General features: G+C 39.7%; 1 protein-coding gene across 1 annotated transcript in view; it reads left to right on the top strand.

Moving 5' to 3' along the window:
- chd2 (chromodomain helicase DNA binding protein 2) overlaps positions 1 to 26,117 on the top strand; it is a 186,769-nt gene that overhangs the window by 141,753 nt on the left and 18,899 nt on the right. Inside the window, exons 28-30 of the mRNA XM_053499720.1 lie at positions 4,165 to 4,303; positions 4,487 to 4,637; positions 4,813 to 4,935. Of these exons, the coding sequence (XP_053355695.1) occupies positions 4,165 to 4,303; positions 4,487 to 4,637; positions 4,813 to 4,935 (413 nt within the window). The remainder of the gene's footprint in view (positions 1 to 4,164; positions 4,304 to 4,486; positions 4,638 to 4,812; positions 4,936 to 26,117) is intronic.

Genomic DNA, 26,117 nt, shown 5'->3' with positions numbered 1-26,117 from the left:
TCTGAACCAGACGGAAAGACCATTTCAAGGCTCAGGAAACTTTTGCAGGTTTTTTGAGGTTACTAGCTGATTAGAGTGTGACATAATGAGTCTCAAATATTGAACATTCTCACAATATAATTTTTTAAATATATATTTGGCTTTCATTAGCAACACTAAAATAAACACTTAAAAATATCAGTCTGTGTGTAATGAATCTTTATAATGAGTTTCACTTTTTAAATTGAATTACTAAAATAAATAGACCTTTAATTATAATCCAATTTACTGAGATGTACCTGTGTGTATATCAGTCATTCTTGGGAACTGGGACAAAACATGTCCAGCACCTATTGTTTTCTGTAAAATTAGGAATTATTTATTATAATAATGAAAAATTTTATAAGCTGAATAAACTTAGCAAAACAAAATGTTTTTTTTTTCAATCTTATATTAAATTATTATTTATTTTATTTGATGAAGTGTCCCCACTTGACCTAAAAAGTTCTTCACATTTTCAAATAGCTAAAAAAAAACCTGATAAAATATATATAGAAATTTGCTTATTACATGCTAAGTAAAATTAATACATGTTAATAATTTAACAGCTGTTAAAAATAATTGATTCCGTTTTTTAATTTGTTGAATTTGTGTCCTGAGTTACTCTCAACATCGTCAGATATTTCTTAAAAGGAAATAAATAAATAATGTCAAGCAATTTTGTTGTCAACCAAAACTCCAAGGGACCTCTTCATGACTCTCTGTTTGTGCTATAACCTGTTCAACTGCTCTTTTAAGTTTGATCATTTTTAATATTTTAAAGATTTTAAATTGATACTGCTGTGGTCACAACCATAACATGTCAATGCTTGTCAGTCTTAAATTATATTAAATTTAAGGTAACTTTAGTAAAATTAAGCACATAAAGTATGCATCTAGCAAATTAGGCAAAAACAAACTGGCTTCCACATACATTTAAAAGCGAAAGTTTTCTAGCATCTAGTTTTCTAGTTTCTAACGTAGAATTTTCAAAACCACCAGACGTCAACAAGACATCTGATGGCGGTAACTTATTGTGTGACCATGTTAACCAATTCAAAGTAGGTTTTATTTAACTTCAAATACTTTTTTTATTTTCTTCAGCAAAACATTAGTTTTTGTTAATTTCCTGTTAAAATTAGTGTCTTTAGTTTAAAGCATGATTCATTTGCACATTCTCCTCGTTCTTAGTAGGTTTCCTCTGGGTACTTCAGTTTCCTCCCACAGACCAAAGACAGATTGGGCTTATTGGCATTCCCAAATTGTTCGTAGTGTGTTTCCTGCGATAGATTGCCTGACTCCCTGTACAGGGTGTATCCCGCCTTGTGCCCTAAGTCTCCTGGGATAGGCTCCAGACTTCAGGCCCCAGCCCTACCTCGACTTCATATACTAGATAATGCAGTATGGATGATGAGTGAGTAAGTGCATGTCTTTGGACTCTGGAGGAACCCGGAGTCTCTGGAAACCCCTCAAGCATAGGGAGAAAATGCTAACTTCATGCACACATGCACCCAAGGCAGAAATCGAACACGGACCATGGAGGTGCAAGGCGATAGTGCTACTGCTAATCTTTACATAAAAAAAATTATGAAGATTTGAAAAGGGAAAATTCTTGAAAGGGACAATTTATTCCAATAAAATGTATTAGTTTTGTTTATATCTGTAAAACCTTTATTATTGTTCAAAGATCTCTTCTCTTATAATCAGGGTTACTACTTTACTGTTTTTAGGTAAAAAGCAAGGATGTATTTTTCGTGATAATGTAGAGGAAGGCAATTTTTATCCTATTATTAAATTAAATGCTATTAAAAGGTATTAAATTTAGAAAATGATATGATGGTTATAAAAAAATAAACACTTTATTATTTATAAACAGATTATTAGACAAAATCCATGTTTTTAAGAAAATATATATAATTTAAGTGCATTTTTTAATGTCTGATGATGTTGACAAAAATCCTGTAATGCACTGAAAATGTTATTAGGAGGTTGTTCCAAACCAGGATGGGATAACTCACACTTCACTGTTCAAAAATATACTGTAGTTAAAGTTTTTAGAAATAATAGTGGGTTTTTTTTTATATTAATAAAAATGTTTTGTCTCAGTTCTCAAGAAGGGCTTAAAAGTATGAATGTTTTAAAAATGTCTTTTTGATGTTTTAATCAATTTACAAAATGCAAAGTAAGCAAACAGAAGAAGATTTTAAATCAAATCAATATTTGTGATTACCCTTTAAATAAATTTAAATCAACATCAATTCTTCATTTGCACATGTGTACAAAGACAAAGATTTGAAAGGTAAGGGGCATTTAGGTTGAAATACAGTCATTAACAGAAACAGTTGTGTACTGTATGTTGCTTAAAACTATGAACAGTCAAACTGGGACAGTTCCATGTTGACAGTGCTATGTACACAAGTTCAATGTATGCCATCCTTGCTTTTTACCTAAAAACAGTAAAGTAGTAATCCTATTCATAAGAGAAGAGATCTTTGAACAAGAAGATTCAAGTTAGTTACACTCCATCAGTAAGGTCTCTCCCAAGCAACAACTTTAAAGAAGTCTAACTTAAAAGGGTTTCAAGATCTGCTGATCAAGCCATTAAAACACACACACACACACACACACACACACGCACACGCGCACACACACACACACACACACACACATACACAAAGGCGCGATGAGGCAATGATGAGGACTGTGGACCCAGGGGTTGGCCAATTAAACTTAGTGTACCACATGAAGGACACATCATATTTACTTCCCTTTGACATTAGAAGTTGTCCAGTAATGCCATCAGCAAAATATTAGACAAAATCCTGGCAGAATCCAGAGGAACTAAAGTACAATCAGAGAAGTCTGTCCAGAAGTGGTCTTTATGCAAGGCCATACCTCTGATTCGAAAACAAGGCTAAGTGAATCATTTATCTATGAAAACTTTTAAACTGAGGTGCAGAAAAATGGGAGCAGGTGGTCCGAATTTATGAGTCAGCAGGAGGCAGGTTAGCATTTCTACAAATGAAGTTGGAGATTTGGTCAAGATCAATGGTGTCCTCGGTGCTGTGGAATACAAACACACACACAGAGCCCTGACCGCAGCATCATTGACACTGTCAGGGATTACATGAACAGACAAAAGGATTTTAGGTGGCCTACATCTACAGAAGCTCCAATTTTCATTAAAAAATGTTTTTTTATTTGTATAGTGGTTTAACAATTGGCATTGTTGCAAAGCAGCTTTACACAATTAAAAGAAATTGTAGAAGTTTGTATCAAATTGTATGAAACCATGTGTAGAAGGCTGGAAGTTCGGTATAACAGTCAATGTCTTTATGATCATATGGAGCCCAGCCCGTTATTGGATGCTTAGATAGACTGTAGGAAATTCCAGTCCTGAACTATTAAGCGACTGCAGTCACAAGTCCTCAGAAAACAGCTGTCTGCCAACCAAGGCCAGGACCGTCTTCATGGTAAAGTGGCACCCCCAGTCACCACATGCATCCCAAACAGACCACATGGGGAATCCATGCGATGAGATCTCCAACCAGGCCGATTCAGAAAGGTCCAGAGGGCAGAGGGGGTCTGGAACACTGGCAACTTAGGACCGGCACGTGTAGCTCAACAGAGAGGGAAAAAAGAAAAAACAGTTGGGTATGGTCACAGTCATATAATGTATGACTGTGAATGTATATATAGTGCAGAGTGGGACTCGGCAGGACTAACTATGACAGCTTAACTAAAAGGGAGAGCCAGAAGGAAACACAGACATGAGGGCTCCCTGAGATGTAAAAAGCTATCAATCACTTCACCATCAACAAACCTGAGAGATCAATGAGAGTGGGGAAGACGGCATATATACCTATTTTTGAGGGCATGCTTATTTTACATTTTTTCATACCTGCCTAAAACTTATGTACTGTATATTGTATATATACCTTAAACAAATAAAATGTAGTACTAAAAATGGACACAAACTTCTCAGTAGGCTACCGCAAATTATCAAAATGGAAATATGTTTTATTTTTTATCTTTAATTAATTTTTAACTGTGTGAATAGTAATTAAAGATTGTAAAGATAAATTCTGTTTTTAAAGAATAGTGGCATGTACAGTGTTCTTATTTTTGTGGTTTGTCACTCTGTAGCCAAAGGCCCAGGAAAAAGGCGTGGCATTAACATCAAGATCTCTGGGGTTCAGGTAAATGCTAAATCCATCATTCAGCATGAGGAAGAGTTTGAGCCTCTGCATAAGGTTGTGCCCTCCAATCCTGTCGAGAGGAGCAAGTATGTTCAAAATAAATCTCTTACTAAACCATCACTTACAATGTTTTTCTTAATAAAATATTTATGGATATGATGTACTGTATGTGCTATCAGTTTACATTTAATGTACTTTTTGTCAAAATTAGTACCAGTGGGATTCAGCAGAAATTAACTAATCCTTAACTATTCGTTTTGATGTCCTAGATTTCAGCTAAGCTGTCGTGTAAAGATGCCTCACTTTGATATAGATTGGGATGTACAGGATGACACACATCTGTTGTTGGGCATTTATGAGCATGGCTATGGCAACTGGGACCAAATCAAAACTGATCCTGAGCTGAAACTTTTGGACAAGGTGCACTTCTACGGTGGTTGTAGCTTATTTAATAGCAGTTGTATTTTGCTAGCCTAACCTAATCGGCCCGTCTCAAAATTACGGAATAATCATTTTATAACCTTAAGAACCTTCAGTTCCTTGCTAATAATATTTATGTAATCATAATGCCTGAGCTAAGTGCCATTATGTGCAGATTCTTCCAGACAACCCTGACAAAAAGCCACAGGCCAAGCAACTGCAAATGAGAGCTGATTACTTGTTGAAGCTTTTGAAGAAGGAACAAGAGAGTAAGGATGCATCTAAAGCAGATGAAGAAGTAAGTTTATCTTGGACCAGTAACAGCATGAATAAATTAAAATATATGGTGTATAATACAGGGTACATACTGTATAAGCCTGGAAAATGTACTTTAAGGTGGTAAATAATTACAGTAAATTAATGACCCAAAATGGCTTTGACTTTGGCACAAGATGTATGGAAAGCATGTCATATATACATTAGGTCATTGCATTAGAAGAAATAACAAAAAATGGTTGAGAATCAGATGTAGATGTAGACTTGTACGGTGTGTGTGTGTGTTTGTGTGTGTGCGCGTGTTTAATCACCTTTTTTGGGGGAAAATGTAACCATATAATTATATTAATGATTATATCTAACTACTGATAATACATTATACTATCATTATAGTCATGTATATAATTAGGTCATAATGCTCCTCTGGTAAAGAACAGCTTCTTTGAGGGTTATGATGTATGAATGTTCAGGTAGATAATGGCATTAATTTTACTGCCATTATCTGGGTGTTTTGGGGCTCTGGAGAAATTTTAACATGTCCTGATATTTGTGCATTTTTCTGTTCCTTATACACATATAAATTGTTTGTCTGATTACCTTGTATTAAGCATAAACCAGGCTACAACATGTGAGCAGCATGTACTGTATGTACAAATTTGTATTTTGAAGAAAATAACAGTGATGCATGGCCATTGAAAAGAACAAGAAATTAGATGATGTGAAAGTCATCCTGCTCACTCATTCATAGAAAACAATATATTGATTCAACTTTTCTAAGATACTTTTTGTTTAAAAATGCTATATGTGAGGGTGCATGAATGATCATGATTAATGCTCTAATTCACACCAGAGAAGACAAAGATCTGCAAAATGAGCTGCTTAATGAGCCTTTCAGTCAGGTATGTAACTAAGAGGGAAGTGCTACAAAAAAAGGATTTGAGGACAAAAACATTTTTTGTTTGTAAACTGTAAGGCAAAAAAAAAATGGGCCAAAAAAGTCTACTTTCGTACTTGCTCAGTGCTACGAAAATGTCCAAGATGGTATGGAGAGGGATCCAGGTGAACTTATACACTGGTGGTACAAAAGGCACACTTGTGGCAAAACTGTGCAAAAACAGAAATTTAGGGTAAAACAGCGGAAGATGAAAAGAGGGGTTAGGTTTGTAAAAGCCCAGTCTTATACTCTATACATAGTCACACATCTCTGCCATTCTCAGAAACACAAGTTCTTCAAGACAGAGGTGAACATTGCGTACAGATGTGGCCATTAAGGATGCACATTGTCCTGCGAGATGCTGCAATTTGGTGCGCGCCGTGCTGCGACTTGCCGCAAGCAACATTCGGGAATTTAAATTTAAATGTGTTGTGCTTCACTGAATATCTGCCATATGGCGCATGGAAGGACTTTATCTAAAAACCAGACCAAGTACAACAAAGAATTGTGTATAATTAGTTAGCCTAAAACAATATTGTTTTCAATGCTAAAACAAACATGATTTTTTTTTTTTACAATGGATCTTTCATAATGAATGTGTGTATATGTGCTTCATATTATTTTCATAATGATTCATGCTTTGAAATGAATAGTAAGATTCTTATATAGTTTTTGTAATGTCTTAACAGGGGCAAAATAATGAAAGACATGGCAATGCATCCTTCCACCGATATATTTACCATCTCTCCTCTGAACATGTCCAGACCACCTCGATCTGGCCTCTCTGACTTTATCTCCAAAACATCTAACATGGGTTGTCCCTCTGATGAACCTACTTTCGATCCTATCCATCCTTGTCACTCCCAAAGAGAACCTCAACATCTTCAGCTCTGCTACCTCTAGCTCTGCCTCCTGTCTTTTCTTCAGTGCCACTGTCTCTAATCCATAGAGCATTGCTGGTCTCACCACTGTCCTGTACACCTTTCCTTTCATTCTCGCTGCTACTCTTTTATCGCACAACACACCTGACAATTTTCACCCATTCCAACCTGCCTGTACCCGCATCTTCACCTCCTTTTCACACACTCCGTTGCTCTGGACAGTTGACCCTAAGTACTTAAAATCCTGCACCTTCTTCACCTCTGCTCCCTATAGCCCCACCGTCCCTCTTGAGGACCTCTCATTCACACACATGTGTTCCGTTTTGCTGCGGCTAACCTTCATTCCTCTGCTTTCCAGAGCATACCTCCACCTCTCCAAATTTTCCTCCACCTGTTCCCTGCTCTCGCTACAAAACACAATGTCATCTGCAAACATCATAGTCCATGGAGACTCCTGTCTTACATCATCTGTCATTCTGTCCATTACCAGAACAAACAAAAAGGGGCTCAGAGCCAATCCTTGATGCAGACACAGCTCCACCTTGAACTCTCCTGTCACACCTACAGCACATCTCACCACGGTCTTACAGCTCTCATACATGTCCTGCACCACTCTAACATACTTATCTGCCACTCCAGACCTTCTCATACAATACCACAGCTCCTCTCTTGGCACCCTGTCGTACGCTTTCTCTAAATCTACAAAGACACAATGCAACTCTTTATTACCTTCTCTGTTCTTCTCCACCAGCATCCTCAAAGCAAATACTGCATCTGATGTACTCTTTCTAGGCATAAAACCATATTGCTGCTCACAAATGCTCACCTCTGCCCTTAACCTAGCTTCCACTACTCTTTCCCACAGCTTCATTGTATGGTTCATTAGTTTTATGCTTCTGTAATTGCCATAGCTCTGCACATCTCTTTTGTTCTTAAAAATCGGCACCAATACACTTCAGCCTCCAAGATCTTGTTAAACAAACTAGTCAGAAACTCTACTGCCACCTCTCCTAAGCATTTCCATACCTCCACAAGTATGTCATCAGGACCAACAGCCTTTCCACTCTTCATCCTCTTCAACGCCCTTCTCACTTTCCTTTTACTAATATTTGCTACTTCCTGCTCCGCAACAGTCACCTCTTCTATTCTTCGTTTTCTTTCATTTTCCTCATTCATCAACTGCTCAAAGTGCTCCTTCCATCTTTCCATCACCCTCCTGGCATCTGTCAGTACATTTCCATCTCTATCTTTAATTACTCTAACCTGCTGCACATCCTTCCCATCTCTATCTCTCTGCCTTGCCAACCTGTACAAATCCACCTCACCCTCCTTACTGTCCAGCCCAGTGTACAAGTCCTCATATGCTCTTTGTTTGGCCTTTGCCACCTTTACCTTCACCTTACGCTGCATCTCCCTGTACTCCTGTCCACCCCCTTCAGTCCTCTCAGTGTCCCACTTCTTCTTAGCTAGCCTCTTTCCTTGTATACACTCCTAGACTTTCTCATTCCACCACCAAGTCTCCTTGTCCACTTTTGCCTTACCTGATGATACACCAGGTACCCTCTTTCCTGTCTCCCTGATAAAATTGGCTGTAGTTGTCCAGTCACCTGAAAGCACCTCCTCAACTCCTCCCTGAAGACTACACAACATTCTTCCTTTCTTAGCTTCCACCACTTTGTCCTTAGCTCTGCCTTTGTCTTCTTCACCTTCCTCACCAACAGGGTTATTTTACACACCACCATTCTGTGTTGTCTGGCTACATTCTCCGCTACCGACACTTTGCAGTCACTTATATCTTTCAGATCATAACGTCGACACAAGATGTAGTCCACCTGAGTGCTTCTTCCTCCACTCTATGTCACCCTATGTTCCTGCCTCTTCTGGAAGAAAGTATTTACTACTGCCATTTCCATCCTCTTTGCAAAGTCCACCACCATCTGTCCTTCTACATTCCTGTCCTGAAGACCAAACCTGCCCATCACATTTTCATCACCTCTGTTCCCTTCCCCAACATGTCCATTGAATTCTGCACCAATCACCACTCTCTCACCTCTAGGGATGCTCTGCATCACTTCAACTAACTCACTCCAGAATTTCTCCTTTTCTTCTAACTCGCATCCTACCTGTGGGGCATAACCACTAACAACATTGAACATTATCCCTTCAATTTACAGCTTCAGACATATCACCCTATCTGATACTGTCTTCACCTCTAAAACATTCCTTACAAACTCCTCTTTCAGAATAACTCCTACTCCATTTCTTTTCCTATCCACACCATGGTAAAGCAATTTAAACCCTGATTCTAAGCTTCTAGCCTTGCTACCTTTCCACCTGGTCTCTTGGATCCACAGTATATCCACCTTCCTTCTCTGCATCATATCAACCAACTCTCTTGCCTTCCCTGTCATAGTCCCAACATTCGAAGTCCCTACTGTGATTTCTAAACTCTTGCCTTTCCTTTTCTCTCTCTGCTTTCGAACACGCCTTCCACCCCTCCTTTTTCGACCAACAGTAGCCCAATTTCCACCAGCACCCTGTAGGTCAACAGCACCGGTGGCGGTCGTTGTTAACCCGGGCCGCGACCGATCCGGTATGGAAATGACATTTTTAAATTCGCATCATTGATTTGGCAAACGTTTTACATCGGATGCCCTTCCTGACACAACCCTCTGCATTTATCCAGACTTGGGACTGGCACAAGAAGACACTGGCTTGCGCCCCCCCGGTGGTTGCATTTAATTTATATATATATATACACCTCAACATAATTTTATCATATTAAGTAAATATTTTTTTATTGACACTTCGGGCTTTTTATAATAATAGTCATGTTTTTTTGCTGTTTGTGTTCAGCATTGAATAATTATTTCATCCATTATTTGACCACGGCTGGAAATAATAGCTGTAATGTGGTTGTGAATTTATGACTAAAATAAAGCTGTTCGTTGGCATGCGGAAACCCGTGGCTTGTACTTTCACTTTACAAAAGGCAGTGTTTTGATCAAAAGGCTGATAAACGCGTGTATACAACGTGACAGCACACTCAGTTACTGTAATCCCTCTTTTCACCTTTGATGTAAGTGTGAAGTTATCAAACCAGGATAATAACGGATGCGGGAATTGGCAGAATTAAGGGGTTTAAAACGAACAAGACCGAGCAGACGTCTCTGCCTAAAATGTATTAGAGTAGTATTCTAGTATTAAAACAGAATAAATAGAAATAAAATGTTTAATGGTACCAATCAAATCAGACTTCATAATTACTTTGAGTGTAATTTACAAATTTACTAAATATATTATGTTTGTATGTGTATATGTGTTTGTATGTGAATATATAAGTACTGTATGTGTTTGTGCGTGCGTTCCATATGTGACATTTATATGAAAAGCAATTCTTGAAAATTGTTGATAAGTATTTGTGGACATATATGTAACGACGCGGTTCATGCGAAGGGCAAAGCCACGTATAAACTGTTCAGGACGGGCAGATTTGCAGGTTGCTACCACGCGGAGTTCTAAACAGGCAAAGTCATGGCCATTTATACACGCAGTTGCTAGGCAACGCCGCCGTCAGGCAATCAGCCTGAATGACACGCACCTGGCAGTGTGTTTATAAAGAGTAGTGATACTGCGACACTTCGTGTGATCATTAGGTTGCACCGGTAAAAGGTGTCAGGGCCAAAGACAAAGTGTGCTGAAAAAGACACAGGCAAAGCTCAAGCCTCTGTTTGTCTAAGACGCCGGCGAGAGAGAGAAAGAGCAAGAAAGTGAGGGAGAGCGACACGCATCAGTATAGCGCGCGCTCTTGGGTAAAGTGCACAAAGCACAAACTCTACTCTCTTTCTTTCTATAAATCCTCAGTAAGGGCATAAGCCCCGAGAGGATCTTTAGTTTTTCGTTTTAGTTTCCAGAATCCCGTCCCTTCTCGCGTAGACGGCGGAGCTCTTTATTTTGTGTTTTCAGTTTGCTTTTGGTTTCCTTTTAAGCTTCTTAATGAACCCTTTGGGGTCTAAGGGTGTTTTGGAGCCCTGACAAAATTCTGACATGTCCTGGCATTTCGTATTTTTCAGTTACTTATAAACATATACACTTACCTAAAGAATTATTAGGAACACCTGTTCAATTTCTCATTAATGCAATTATCTAATCAACCAATCACATGGCTGTTGCTTCAATGCATTTAGGGGTGTGGTCCTGGTCAAGACAATCTTCTGAATGGGAAAGAAAGGTGATTTAAGAAATTTTGAGCGTGGCATGGTTGTTGGTGCCAGAGGGCCGGTCTAAGTATTTCACAATCTGCTTAGTTACTGGGATTTTTACGCACAACTATTTCTAGGGTTTACAAAGAATGGTGTGAAAAGGGAAAAATATCCCGTATGTGGCAGTCCTGTGGGCAAAAATGCCTTGTTGGTGCTAGAGGTCAGAGGAGAATGGGCAGACTGATTCAAAATAACATCTCTCGGCCTGTGACCAGAAAAGGAATTTTGTCAGTCACTAGTTCAATTTATGACCCCTTAGGCTTCCTCGCACCAGTCATACTGCCAGCTAAGATTTTAATGCAGCAGTTGTGTAAAAAAAGACTCGCTTGGGATGGTGACATTTCGGAACAGTTTTTAAAAAGATGGAAGGCCTGGCTGCAAGAGTTGCATCAATTGTCTGAGTTTAGTGTAGCAAGATGAGTAAAACCAGTTGACTTTGGAGTCACGGCTTCAGCACAACTTCACCACTTATCAGATGCAAGTGAGATGGGATATAAAGTTGTCTCATACCTTAAGTTGGTAAATGCTGATGGATTCACACACTGGGCATTCATGATGGGGAACTCTCGTGTAGCGCCCTTGAAACAAACCACTATTTCCCGAATGGAATTGACAGCAGCAGTGGTTGCTGTGAACAATGATAAAATGTTGAAAGGTCAACTGAAAATAGAATTGCTGGACTCTGTTTTGGACCGTCAGTACTACTGTCTTGAGATACATTGACAATGAAAAACTTCGTTTTAAAATCTTTGTTGCTAACAGAATTGCCATTATACGAGTCTCAACCAAGCCACAGAGGTGGAGGTATGTCAACACTTCAAAAAACCCAGCTGACGCTGCATCCAGGGGAGTTTCCTGTAAAAAATTCATAAACGCAAATTAGATTCATGGTCCCTCCTTTCTCAAAGAACCAGAAAGTAAATGGCCTGAGAACATTCATGACCCGTCAATGAAAGAGGATGACATCGAGATTAAACATTCAGCTTTGGTGAATCTCGTAAATACTACAGAGAGCACAGATGCCGTGAGTAAATTGATTAACTATCACTCTGACTGGTACAAGTTGAAAAGATCCGTTGCCTGGATTCTTTGCGTTAAGGACATGCTTAAACAGAGAACAAAAAAGACTAAAGGACAGGCAAATAACTCAATAACAGAAAACCCTTAAAAGTTTCTAACAATTAAGGACTTAACAAGAGCAGAAAATGAAGTTATTAAGTTCGTTCAAAACCAAAAATTCAAAGACGAAATTTCTGCGTTGCAAAAAGGTAATCCGTAAAAAGGAACAGTTGCCTCTCCAAACTTGACCCAGTACTGCAGGATGGAGTGCTAAGAGTTGGAGGACAGCTTGGTAGGTCTGCAATGCCTGAGCATGTAAAACACCCAGTCATCATACCCAAAGACTCACACATTACAACTTTAATCTTAAGAGACATTCACGAACAGGTCGGACATTGTGGAAGGAATCATATGCTTTTAAAATTGCGGCAGAAACAATGGATTCCGACTGCTAATTCCCTTGTGAGAAAGTTTCTGTCCAGTTGTGTGATATGTAGAAAGATCAGAGCAAAGATCATGTACAATGCAGATCAAACATAATAAACCCCTCCATAAATAAAAAGGAATATTTAAGCATATACGCAAAATGTATTCCACTTAAACATTGCAGATTAAAACATGGAAGTACAGTAAACGTACTGAGCTTCAGTTCATTGTGATGCAGACAAAAGGTCTAGGAAGAAAACAGGTTTCGTTATTTTACAAAATCTGAATATAATTAGTAAATTTATGAATTACACTCAAAGTATCAAATCCAACTATAAAGTCTGATTTAATTGGTACCATGAAGCATTTTATTACTATTTGTTTGTTTGTTTTGCTGGCGAAATACATTTTAGGCAGAGACGTCTGCTCGGTCTTGTTAATTCGTTTTAAACTCCTCAATTCTGTGAATTTTCCCATCAGCAAAACCGCTTTGATAACCTCACACCCATCATGAATGAAAAGTGACAAGAGGGATTACAGTAACTGGGGTTCTGTGGGTGTTCACCTCGGAGCGTGCTGTCGCGTTGTATTCAGTCTATAGACTAAAACAAAATCATGTTTGGTTCAGCATTGGAAACAATATTGTAATAGGCTAACTTTATCAAAGATTATTCACTTTTTTTTTTTTTGTTGTACTTCGTCTTTTTGCACACATGCGCAGGCATCTTTAAATTTGAACAGAAAATAATAGTGGGCCAGTAGACACGTTATTTTTCATATAACTTAAACAGCTGAATGAAGTTAAATATACACAATAAATTAATAATTGTGTTTGCTTTACATTTGAGCACTCATGTGTAATTAGATTTTTAATTTGTATATACTACCATATTATATATTTGTGTCTAAAGCTGTTTTATTTAAATTTTACATTACATGCAGTTTGTAATTTACTAGCAATTGTACTTTTAAAATGTAACCTCTGTATTTACAGTATAAGTGTATTTAACTACTTCAGCAGTGAATGAGAAATGTGGTCGGTCTGGCTTTTAGAAAAAGTTCTTACTTGATATAATTTTATTATTTAATTAATTATCTTATCATAAATATGATTCTTATTCTCTATATTCTTGTCGAGAATAGTTCTTCAGAGCAAGCATTGTATCAGAAGATTCCGCGGAATCTCTTCTCACCTTTCATTCACGATAGGTGTGAGGTTATCAAACTGTGTGCGCGATTGGCAAATACTGTTGGGGGGGGGGGGGGGTGTTTCGATGAATTAACAAGACTCTACCTAAATTTTATTTCCCTAGGAAAATATAAAATAGCTAAAAAATAATAATGATTAATAATAGCAATTAAATCAGACCTAAATAGTTGGATTTTGTTAAGTGAAAGTGCGAGTTGCGGGTTTATACACGCCGATAAATAAATTTTAAAGCATCTTTTTTATGCCTAAATATTAATTTTTATTTATGGCCAGGTGTATTATGAAGTGAAGACCTGTTCTTTAGTTGTTACCTGCACGGTGTATCTGCACAGAGAGATTGTGTGTATGCACAGAGTGTTTGTGTGCATTTGTGACGTTATCTTTTCCTTCAAACGTGCTTCCAACCAACCACCCAACCAATCCAACTCTGACCTCCAAACTCAGAAGGCTACGTGTTATGACCGATAACTGCTCCTTTGATCGGGGCGTCGACTGTTTAACAGGGTACGGTAGACTGTAAAAGCCAACATAAAAATCATTTAATACCTTTAGTGCACCACTGACATGTACAGATTGTTTAATGCTGTTGCAAGAAAAAATACATGCAATTTGTTTTTGTGCTTTCAGGCGACTTATTCTCTTTTCCAGAACGCTGAACAGTCAGTAAAGAATTAGGATACAAGTACAACAAAATCTGAATGTCAAAGTCTGTGGAAATCTCGGTAACTGAATAACTACTATATATTATTATTTTTAGTTTTTTTTTTTTTTTTCTCTCTCTCTAATTTAGTCGTGGCCAATTCCTCCCCGTCACTAGGGGGCTCCCACATTAAGGCTACTACTACCATTCAGCCGGGAGGACCGAAGACTAGCACGTGTTTCCTCCGAACCGCGTGACGCCAGCCGACCGCATCTTTTCGAACTGCTTGCTCACACACCGTTAGGGGCGGAGTAACACACTTGGAGGAAAGCGCTAGCTGCTCCTTCCGTGTGCTCGAGCTCACAGACGCCCTTGATTGGCTGTAGAGCCGTGACTAATGTGGGAGCACAAAGTACCTCTCATCCCTCCGCTCTGAGAGGGCTCGGCCAATCAATTCTCTCTAGGCCTTCGGCTGTGAGAGGTAACGGCATCACCCGGGGATCGAACCAGCGATCCCCGGATGATGGGGCGAGCGCTTTACACTACTATATATTATTAAGAGGCTTTCTTACCCTTTGTCTTTTTGCCCGCATAAACAGCAACATTCTTCGTGGAATGAAACCTCTTTGCTTCCATGTCTGTTGCTACTTATATCTGTAAAAACTGCAAATGCCTACAGTTGTTTAGTTCAATTTCTTTTATAGCTTAGGACCCTCCCTTCCCCCCAAAATAGTGTGAATGTCTGCACCAATCACCATTTAAATGTTAAGAATTTAATTAAACACGAATATATATATATATATATATATATATATATATAAATGTGTGTGTGTGTGCGTATATGTGTATATGTAATATATGTGTGTATATATTATATATTGTTTGGTATGTACTGCTTAAATGGGCACTGTCCCCTAGAGCGAGGTGCTGATCAACAGTAATGTCAGGACCTGGTTTGTAAATGAGTGGCAGGCGCTCCACCTACCCCTGCTAAACTTCCCAACTGGTCTTGTTGACTTCAGGCTGGTCTTGTGTGGCGGTCATCAAAGCAAATCACATGTGGCAGGATATGGAAGACAATATTATACATTGTAGCATAAAAAATGGGTCTCATCCTATAAGCTGGATGCAGATTTGTTGCGGGGTCTGTAGATATCACACAAAATCAACATATCCATGTAGGCTTCAATACTCCGTATAGTCTACCTCTTTCCAGGTGTTTCCATAAACCCTTCTGCCCTTCGGGTTTGTCATGTTAGTGACAATGGTTACAATGGAGTCCATGCAGAAAACTTGAAAACAGGACTTAATGTCATCCACTTGGGATATTGCATATCCGGTTAGGCTTTGAGTTTAGTTGCATTTTTGGATGAAAGGAGACCACAACTTTAGCTGGGTCTTCTTTTTAATCAATCCCAAACATTAATTGGAAGACTATTCTAACTTCCTCCTAGGGTTATACTCTGTCATCCTTAACCTCTGACCTCCTCCTCTAAACCCTCCTTTAGAAGGCTTCTTTCCTCCTTCCACAGCTTCACATGCAGTATATCTGTGAGTGAACTGTGAGTAAGGCCTCAAAAAGGCTTGATATACCAGAGCTTCAAAAAAGTTATATGATTGGTGACAATTTTGCGGATTTGTTTAACAGTTGTGGTAAAAATTATGCTGTCGATAGGTTCCCATGCGGGTTGGCATGGAAGCCAAAAAAGGGGATAAAAAGTCACCTGCATGTTTAGATGTGGGAAAGGAGTGTAGAATTGTCCTCCAATTTTTTTTTATACACTAATTGTAGTCTTACCTATTAATTTCCAATGACTGGTTATTTTTGACCAGGAGCACCAGTGTATAAAGTTTCCATAAAACACAAAGATTTTTATAAAACTACTTTTTTATTTATTTTGCATGTTCAAATGCCATGTAAGAACAAAGTCATTAAACCTCATGAAAAAATAGATAAAATTTACTGCACCTTTTTTGAGAGGAAACTTGTAAATCGGTCAGATTTGATTGGATAAGTTCATTTTACAGTTACCAGAAAGAATACAAGTGACCCCAAAGGGTTTTAACAGTGATCAACTTCTGTTCTCAGGCACAATACCTTCCATAAATGATTTGATCCGTGAATGGGGATGCTGTATCGTTCCCGAGACCATATTTTCCAGCAACTCGAGAATGGTTCCCAAGCATGGAATGATTGTATCCTCACTGATTAAAGTAAACCAGACTTTGGGCTTAAGTGGTCTTGGATATAAACCCAGGGCTCTTATGTGACTGCGCCCTAAAAGGTTAGCAGCGTGTGGAGCACATCTGGCTGTATGGACACGCAAAAAGAGTGTAAAAAGTGAGAAGGAAAACCTACTTGTGGTCTCTTTAGTGCAAACTCTGTGTATTAATTTATCTAACAGACCCTTAAAATAAAATTCGTCTCATTGATCTCATTGATCCTCTAAGGATTTTCCTCACAACAATTTTTAGATTTATGTTTATTTTATTATTTATTTATGTTTGTTTTCCAGCAGAAATACCTCTGGGGTTATTAATTTTTCATACCTCAAACCTTGTCTTTCACAACTTTTCTTAATGCACTATTAGGTGTCTATTTAAATGTGTTACTGCCAAGTCATGCCTTATTAGCATGAGCCAGGCCCCTCTTCTGCTGAGCCATACCCCATCTCCCTTGTTTGCTAGGAAAGAGGTTTTGTTTGAAGCACTAGTATTCCCTCCTTACTGATCTGCCTCTGTCTAGAGATCCATGAGATCCATGTTATTCCTGGTGGGCTGTTGTGGATTTTCCTGCAGTATTAGTTTTTTTGTGTTTTGCACTGTCTGTAATGATTTTATATATTCAATCTAAATAGCTCTTTTCTAATTCAGACTTTGTTCTATGATTTTCTTAGTTACTGTAGAGAAATAGAACATGGTAATTTGGTCAAAAATCTCATTCATCCATTCCTTATGAAAAATGTCACATTTAAAATACGTTTTCAATTGTATGTTTTTGTGTTTGAATAAATCATCTGATTGTAGGAGGTCTTAGTATTAGGCAAACACAACCTTCTCTACTTTTTTGCCATTATTAACAAAACTGTTGGCAACACCATGATTATTAGCTGCTATAATTTAAAGTAATTGTTTTCTTTAGTCATCAGTCTCTTATGAAGTTGTGAAAAAAAAACCCTATTTTTCTTTGCAACACTGCTTCAGTTCACTGAGATTTTTGGCCACTGGTTTAGGCACAGCTCTCTTAAGCTTTCACCACAGCATTTCTGTTTGACTAGGCCATTCAAAAACCTGGATTTGTTGATCCTAGTAGGGTTTACATAATAAAGACAACGAATAGCGGTCGCATTGTTCACCAATAAATGTAGACATTTTAATGTGGACACAATGCTCAACGCATCCTTCACCATTAATATGTAATGTTTAGCTCTGGGTGAGAGTTGTATTGAGTCTTTAACGATTCGGGTTGATTTGATTAACTGAATAAAAATTTATAATGTACACTTTATCGACAACATGTCCAGCGTTTAGCACAATTTAGTCTTACCAGTTCTGCTTATCACGTGGCCAACGATGATAACACAAAAGCTAGTGTTTAGCAATTATGAGCAAGGTAACAAGATCTGGCCAAATGTTTAGACTTTAAAATACATGACCAAGACAACAGTTCTTAATAAAGAAACAAGAATTTATTTGACACACGCGCGCACACACACATATACAAACAGTTTGGAAAGTGAAAGTGAATAAAGTTATTCCAGTACTGTTTATTAGATCAACGACAGTCACAAAAGCAGAGTCTTGGGTTTAATCTTACAGTTTAGTTATAAAACGAGCACCAACTTCAGCAAGGTATGCAGCTTTGTTTGTTTACTTGCGTTATGTTTAGTTTTCATCCTTCTGCCCCGAAGTCTCGTTGAGAGTTCCTAAAGAGCGGATGACGCCAGAAGCAAATTAAAATTTTATTTGTCACATAGACAGTCATACACAGTACAATATGCAGTGAAATGCTTATACGACCGCCAGTGACCTTAAAAAATAAAAACTTATACGTAAGGAATAAATATGAATAAAAAGAAATACTAAAGAAAATAAATTTAACTAGTAAAATAAGCTGTATAAATAAGGGCATGATAACAATATTACAAAATATAGAAATATGAAAGAAAAAAGTATATAAATAAAATTTAAAAGTGACAATGGTTGTGCAAATATGCATTAAAAAGTGTTTTGTGCAATGGTCCAGAAATTAAGATATAAATATATAGTGCAAGTGTGTATGAATGTGTCCATAGTGTCCATGATTGTCTAGTCAATGTTGGGAGTTTAAAAAGATGTTATTAGTCCTGTGTGGTGGTGTGGTTGAGGGACCTTATCGTCTGCGGAAAGAAGCTCCTTCTCAGTCTCTCTGTGTTGGCCTTCAGGGAGTGGAATCGCAGCAGAGAGAACAGTCCATTGTTGGGATGGCTAAGGTCCTTTACGATCTTGCTAGCCTTGGTCCAGCACCGCTTGCTTTAGATCGAGTGTAGATCAGGTAGCTCGGTGCGGATGATGCGCTCAGCTGATCGCACCACTCTCTGTAGAGCTCATCTGTCATGCATGGTGCTGTTTCCAAACCAGATTGTGATGTTTCCCATCAAGATGCTCTCTATGGTGCAGGAGTAGAAATTCCTGAGCATCTTAGAGGGCAGTCTGAAGTCTCTCAAGTGTCTGACGTGGTAGAGACGCTGTTAGGCCTTTTTCACCATGGTGTTGATGTGACAGGACCATGACAGGTCCTGCGTGATGTGAACATCGAGGTATCGGAATCTGTCCACTCTCTCCATTGGGTTTCTGTTGATGACTGGGGTCTGGTTGTCTCCTCTTCTGCTTTGTACTAAAGTCCACTATCAGCTCCTTTGTCTTGCTGACGTTTAGGAGAAGATTGTTCCTCACGCACTAGTTCTCCAAATTTCCAATCTCCTCTAGGTAGGCCAACTCATCATTGTTGGTGATCAGGCCCACCACGACAGTCCCGTCAGCAAACTTGATGATGGCGGTGGAGTTGGTAGTGGCCACGAGTCGTAGGTGTACAAAGAACACGCAGGGGGCTCAGAACACAACCCTGGAGGGCTCCAGTGCTGAGAGTGATTGAGGCTGAGATATGTCTGCCCATCCTTACTGCCTCTGGTCTGCCAGTCAGGAAATTGGAGATCCACTGACACAGAGATGAGCTGAGTCCCAGGTGCTTCCGCTTGGTGGTAAGTGAGGAGGGAATTATAGTATTAAATGCTGAGCTGTAGTCGATGAACAGCATTTTCACATAATTCCTTTTTCGTGTCTAGGTGAGTGAGCGATGTGTGGAGGAGATGAGAGATTGCATCGTCTGTGAAGCAGTTCGGGCGGTATGCAAACTGTAGTGGGTCGAGTGTGTCCGGTAGTAAAGAAATGATGAAAACTCTGACCAGGCGCTTAAAGCACTACCTAGGTGAGGGCTGCAGGGCGATAATCGGTTAGGGAAGCAAGATGAGGTTTCTTCGGGGCAGGAACAGTAATGGTCTTAAGGTGGCGTCTGTGAGGTCGGCTATCGTCACGACTGCTCTGACCACCTTTTATTTGTTTTTGTTTTTAAAGTTAGTTTTTAGCGTTTTAAAGTCGGCATAATCACCAACAGTGAGTAAATTAAGTATGATAGAGACACTCCTGTTTCTATTGGTATACAATGTATTCACAATTTAACGTTTTTAACTCCGGATCCGAGCTGGCCGAGTGAGATCCTGAGGGAGAACAAAGGACGCGAAGAGAGAAGAAACGAGCGGGCGTCAGGAACAGGCTAAGAGCCCGTGCACACCGCACACCTCTGCCTAGCATCCTGCTCGCCAATGTCCAGTCACTGGAAAACAAGCTCGATGACCTCAGGGCCAGAGTAAAGTTCCAGAGAGACATTCGGGACTGCAGTCTCCTCTGCTTCACCGAGACCTGAACCCAGCGGTGCCGGACCACGCCATCCAGCCAGCCGAGTTCTTCTCGGTTCACCGCAAAGAGGCACGGGATTTGGAAAAGTGGAGGCAGTGTGTGCTTAATGGTGAACAACAGCTGGTGAAATAGCGCAAGCGATGTTCCTCTTACACGCTCCTGCACACCAAACCTGGAACTACTGTCCATCATGTGTCGTCCTTTTTATCTACATCGGTAGTTTACATCAGTAATAATCAGCACCGTTTATATCCCACTTCAAGCGGACATATACACTGCCTTATGCGAGCTGCATGAGGCACTCACACAGCACCAAACACAGCACCGAACTTTCATCAACACATCACCTGCACGACCAGGGGTCGAAAGGACACTGGACCACTGCTACACTTCAGTCAAGGATGGCTACAAGGCACAATTTTGTCCACCGTTTGGGAAATCTGACCACGCTGCCATCTTCCTCATGCCAAAATACAAACAAAGGCTGAAACAGGAAGTTCTGGTTCAGAGGGAGGTCGCGCGCTGGACGGACTTGATGACGCAGACTAGGACATGTTTAGAAACAGCTCAGATGACATCAGCGTGTTTACCTAAAGGGTTGTGGGATTCTTCGGCAAACTAGCGGATGATACCGTGGAGAAAAAGACTATAAGACCATTTTCCAACCAGAAGCCATGGGTGAATAAAACCATCCATGACGCTCTGAGATCTCGCACCGCCGCCTAAAACGCGGGACCTGCATCGGGAGACATGGACCCCTACAAGGCTGCATCATATAACGACCCATCCGGTTGGAGTTTTTTCAATAACTTTATTAAAGTAATTTTGCATGTGTTTGGTTCATGCTACCAATTTCCCGTGTTCGCCAACATTCTTGGAATAAAGCCAGCTTTAGATTGACATCAAACATTACATATTTTACCCATTCATTCCTTCCTCTATCTAATACAAGGGGTTTGTAAATGCTGATTACACCTTTAAAGTTATGAAGAATAATCAAACATACACACAGAAATAAAACATACTGAGTAAATATATGTATATGCGTTTTGCCTTACTGGCACACTTTAAAGATGTTTAAAATAGTGTTGATGCAGTATGCTTTTGTTTATTGAAAGGGATGTGCTCCGGAGGTCAAGAGAGTGTCCAGGTGTGACTTGGTGGTTCTCCCCCCAGCTCAGGGTGAAGCTGTAAAACTGTCTGCTTTGTTTACTGGATCGCCAATTTTACACCCTTGGTTTTGGGGGTTATTTTGAGGCATCTGGTCTTATTGTATGCCTTGTGAAGTTTCCTGCAGCTTCGTTTCACAGACGCTCATATCTAATCGCGAATCAGATATGATTATCGGGATGGTGCCATGCACCCTGGGATAGGGTCTCAGTCATGTGATCCATTGGCTGCTGTCTCTCCTATTGGGGGCCTTGTCATTCGCTACATCCTTTACATGACCCAATTTCAACCAAGCTTTATCTGTCAGACAGATGGCCTCACATTTGCCTCTAGAATACTCTGATATACAGAGTTATTCATAGTTGACTTAAGCCCAAATTGGGTATGAAGTGTTTCTGCTAAAACAAAATGCTGCATGGCTCAGGATATAGATATTTTGGACAATTTTATGCTCCCAACGTTGCAGAAACAGTTTGGGGGTGGCCCTTTCCTGTTCCAACATGACTGCAGAGCAACAAAGCAAGGTCCATTAAGACATGGATGAGCGAGTTTGGTTTGAAAGAACTTCACCAGCTTGCACCTTAACTTAATAGAACTTTTGGGACTAATTAGAGCGGATACTTCCCTATTCAGTATTTGTCCAGAACAAAACAGAACGGACATTCAAATTGAATATTAAGTAAGAGTACATATTAATTACTCGTCGTTGACGGGGAAAAAAGTTTGTAGAAATAGTTAAAAGGTTAAAGCATAAAATAAGCTGATAATTTTTAATGTAGTCAGTGTTATTTTTACAGGTTGAAGCCCAGGTATATGTCTGCTTGACTTTCTGTACGGCAAAACTAACTTAATAAAAAAGAAATAACATTTTGTGAGTATCTTACACCTTATTACCCCTTAGTTGTTGTACTTTGTTCCTCAGCCAAATACACTCCCTATTCAGTAAACGAGTGAATTACAGATGAAAATCAAAAGAGTTAAACCGATAAAGATCAAGTTTTGTCTTAAAATGACTCCAGCATGGCAAAATTTACTTAAACCACTTCAGAGCTGTTATTTCAGTGGTGAAAATTTTTACTTATCCCAGTAAGAATATTCAGTTTACATTTTCTAATTAATATCTATTGGTGCAGGTGTTAGTCTACATTAAGCAAGTAGCCTATTATTAAGTTATTTTAAGGTAGATGATTAAATCTGGCACATAACTGTTCATAACATTCACGTTACATTAGCTTGTACTTAACATTTTAATTTAAGCACATAACGCTGCACTCTGAGTATTTTACATGTCCTTATCTAGGACTGCTGTGGACATGTTTGTTCTAAGGAATCATGTTTAATCTTATATAGTGGTGCTTCACATTACTACTTTTTATTAGTACCAAAACTTAAACTTCACACAGGAAGAATAGAAATAAATTTATCAGTTCATTCATTTTAGAAGGTTTAGTTTTCATAATGTACTTGCCTTTGTTTTGTAGTAAGCCATGCTGTGTTGCGCGTTTGTATATGTTCCATGAGGATTAGGCGGCTTGTAGGTGCATTATTGTTTCTATGCCTCATGCATGTTCTGTCTATACACGATAAACTATCGGCTCTGTTGAGTGAGCTCTGTTTAATGGCCCAAAGACGTTCATGCAGTGGTTTTGTTTTTTTATGTGCAATGGTGGTAGCAGATTCACCAATTTCACAAGTGACAGTTGTGACATGTCAAACAAACATTGTGTGGGCAATATTGTAAATGCCAGGCAGTCAATATATTAGGTTTATCTTTCCCTAAAACCCCAACCCACTGGATTATAAGGACTTGCATGGAAACCTGTTATACTGTAGCCCCACTGTGCCAAGAATTGGATCCTCTCTTTCTTAATAAGTGTCCTGTTGCATTTTACATATCTTGTTCTTAATAATAGAAAAATATGGGTTGGATAGTGCAAAATTTACCTGTAACTAATGGCCAAAAATGTATGGTTGTCACTAAACTGCTTGTAGGGAAGTTCCAAAAGAGAATACCAGAAGAAGAACCCTGCTCAAGCATAAATGAGCAGAGCATCTCCACTCTTTGTGTCTTCCTGAAGTAGAGCTGAAATCGACAGACTTCAGATATGTCCTCCCTGTGAAGTGACTAATGCTGGGCTGTTAGCTGGACCTTACCTTACAGTAAGGGGGAAGGTATATAATCCTTAGAGCTTCACGAAGGCCTCTAAAATCCCATGTGTGCAGAACTTTAGCATCACAGCTTCAAACAGAAAAACTGCTGTTTGTAGAACCTACCAATCCTTGGTCTGCTTCTTAAACGAACAAACACACACATCAAATACACCATTGTAGTTATGTGCAATATAATGAAGGAACATTTTAAACTTTATAGTGATGTGCAATATCTCCAGTGTATATAAATACTATGGTGAAACGTACAATTTTTCTTTCTGTCCCGGGGAACCACCATAACTGGGCAAAGTGCAATTTAAAACATTTAGAATATTACTGTCACGACTGGGGTGTTGTGGCAGGTGTTGAACGCCGTGGGCAGAAGGAGCAGGCATAGAGACAGAGGGGTGGTGTAACCAAAAAGAGTTTTTTAATGGTGGTGAAACACAAAGTTTCAAGTTTCAAGTCTGTGCTAACAGGGGCTCTCTGGCGAGACACAGACTGGAGGGACACCGAACACGCCCTGTGGCGAGACGCAGGCAGAGGGAGACACAACACGCCCTGTGGCGAGACACAGGCAGAGGGAGACACAACACGCCCTGTGGCGAGACACAGGCAGAGGGAGACACAACACGCCCTGTGGCGAGACACAGGCAGAGGGAGACACAACACGCCCTGTGGCGAGACACAGGCAGAGGGAGACACAACACGCCCTGTGGCGAGACACAGGCAGAGGGAGACACAACACGCCCTGTGGCGAGACACAGGCAGAGGGAGACACAACACGCCCTGTGGCGAGACACAGGCAGAGGGAGACACAACACGCCCTGTGGCGAGACACAGGCAGAGGGAGACACAACACGCCCTGTGGCGAGACACAGGCAGAGGGAGACACAACACGCCCAGGACACAAACGATGCGTGGAGCTGAAACTGGACACTAGAGAGAGACGCGAGAGAGAAGGGAGACGCGAGAGAGAAGGGAGACGCGAGAGAGAAGGGAGACGCGAGAGAGACACGAGGGAGAAGGGAGACACGTAGAGACTAGAGACCAAGAGAGGGACGGGACGAGGGCTAAAGACATGGCAATCAGCTAGGCATGGCTTTTAGCTAAACATGGTTAAGCAGTGCTTAACCATGGCAGTTAGCTACACATACACCTAGCTAAGCATGTCTTTAGCCCCAACATGCACTAAGCTACACTTACCTAATAGCTTAACACACACTAGGGAATGGGGGCACAGAAACATAGACAGAGGATACCCAGTGGCTAGGCGAGGCAGCCCTCCAAGACTAAGCGAGGCGGCACTAACAAGCTAGTCGTTACTCCAAAGCTAGGAGGGGCAGCACTCTAAAGCTAGGCGCACTGGGACACTAGGGGGAGAGGAAACACAGGACAGCTAGAGACACAAAGGGGCTATGGCTAGAAGCATGCTAGTTACTGTAACTCAACATAGATCTTAGCTAAACACGCTCCTAGCCAAACACACACCTAACTACTTACCTGCTCTAGCTAAACACAAGAACACAGGAGGACAGGACTGAATCAGCTTCACTAACACAGACAAGATACACAGAAACATTGCCAATAAGAGAGCCCAAGTCAACACAACTCAAATCAAAGTACAAACTAAACAAATAACAAAACAGAACAAAATGCCCACACAAATGACAGTGGTGTTACCAAAAATGCTCGACCCAGTTTCCCAGTCTAAACAGCTATTTATAGATTGATTGATGGCTACCTCGGTTCAGGTGTGCACTCGCATCACCTGACCGAGGTGCCTGCTGGGAAACCAGTCGGCCAACAAAAACTACAAAATAAAAACAGTGACCTCTAGTGGCGGACCCTTACAATTACTGTAAATGCCTGTCATTCACTCTCTGTATGTATACATATATTCATTGAGTACAAACATATTACTTAGTCAACTGTGTTTACTTATTGTCTAAATATATATTTATGTAAATATTTTTTACTACACAGATGTCCATATTTTATAGCTAGATTGTATAGTATACATTTATACAGTTAGTATTTGTTTTTTTATTTGATTTCCCCTATTTTTATCTTATTTTACTTTATTCTGTTGTTTCTTAATTTGGCAAAACAAATTTCCCACTTGTGGGACTGATAAAGGTTTATCTTATCTTATCTTAGTGATGGCATACAATTACAGCTGCTATACATGGTGAGGTTCAAGGTGGCCCTGATATTGTGTTTGAGGCTACCGAGAAACTTAATTTTTTTGCTGAGCAAGGTTTCCATGGTAGTATATGATACATACTATACATGATTTTTTAATCTCTCTCTCTCTCACACACACACACACACACACACACACACCTCTCTCTTCCCCACTCTCTTTTGTGATCTTGCCTTGCTCTAGTATGAATTTTCATAAGTGCAAAGTCTTTTAAAAAAGATTTTGAGAGAAGCTTTTGACATTTTTTTCAGCATCAAATGACATGAATTTTAATTAGATATTTATCTTCATAAAGTCTTTAGCACATGCC

Source organism: Clarias gariepinus, chromosome 7 (assembly GCF_024256425.1).
Source record: "Clarias gariepinus isolate MV-2021 ecotype Netherlands chromosome 7, CGAR_prim_01v2, whole genome shotgun sequence".
In the NCBI taxonomy this organism is placed as follows: Eukaryota; Metazoa; Chordata; class Actinopteri; order Siluriformes; family Clariidae; genus Clarias; species Clarias gariepinus.
This window is presented reverse-complemented; position numbering and strand designations above follow the sequence as displayed.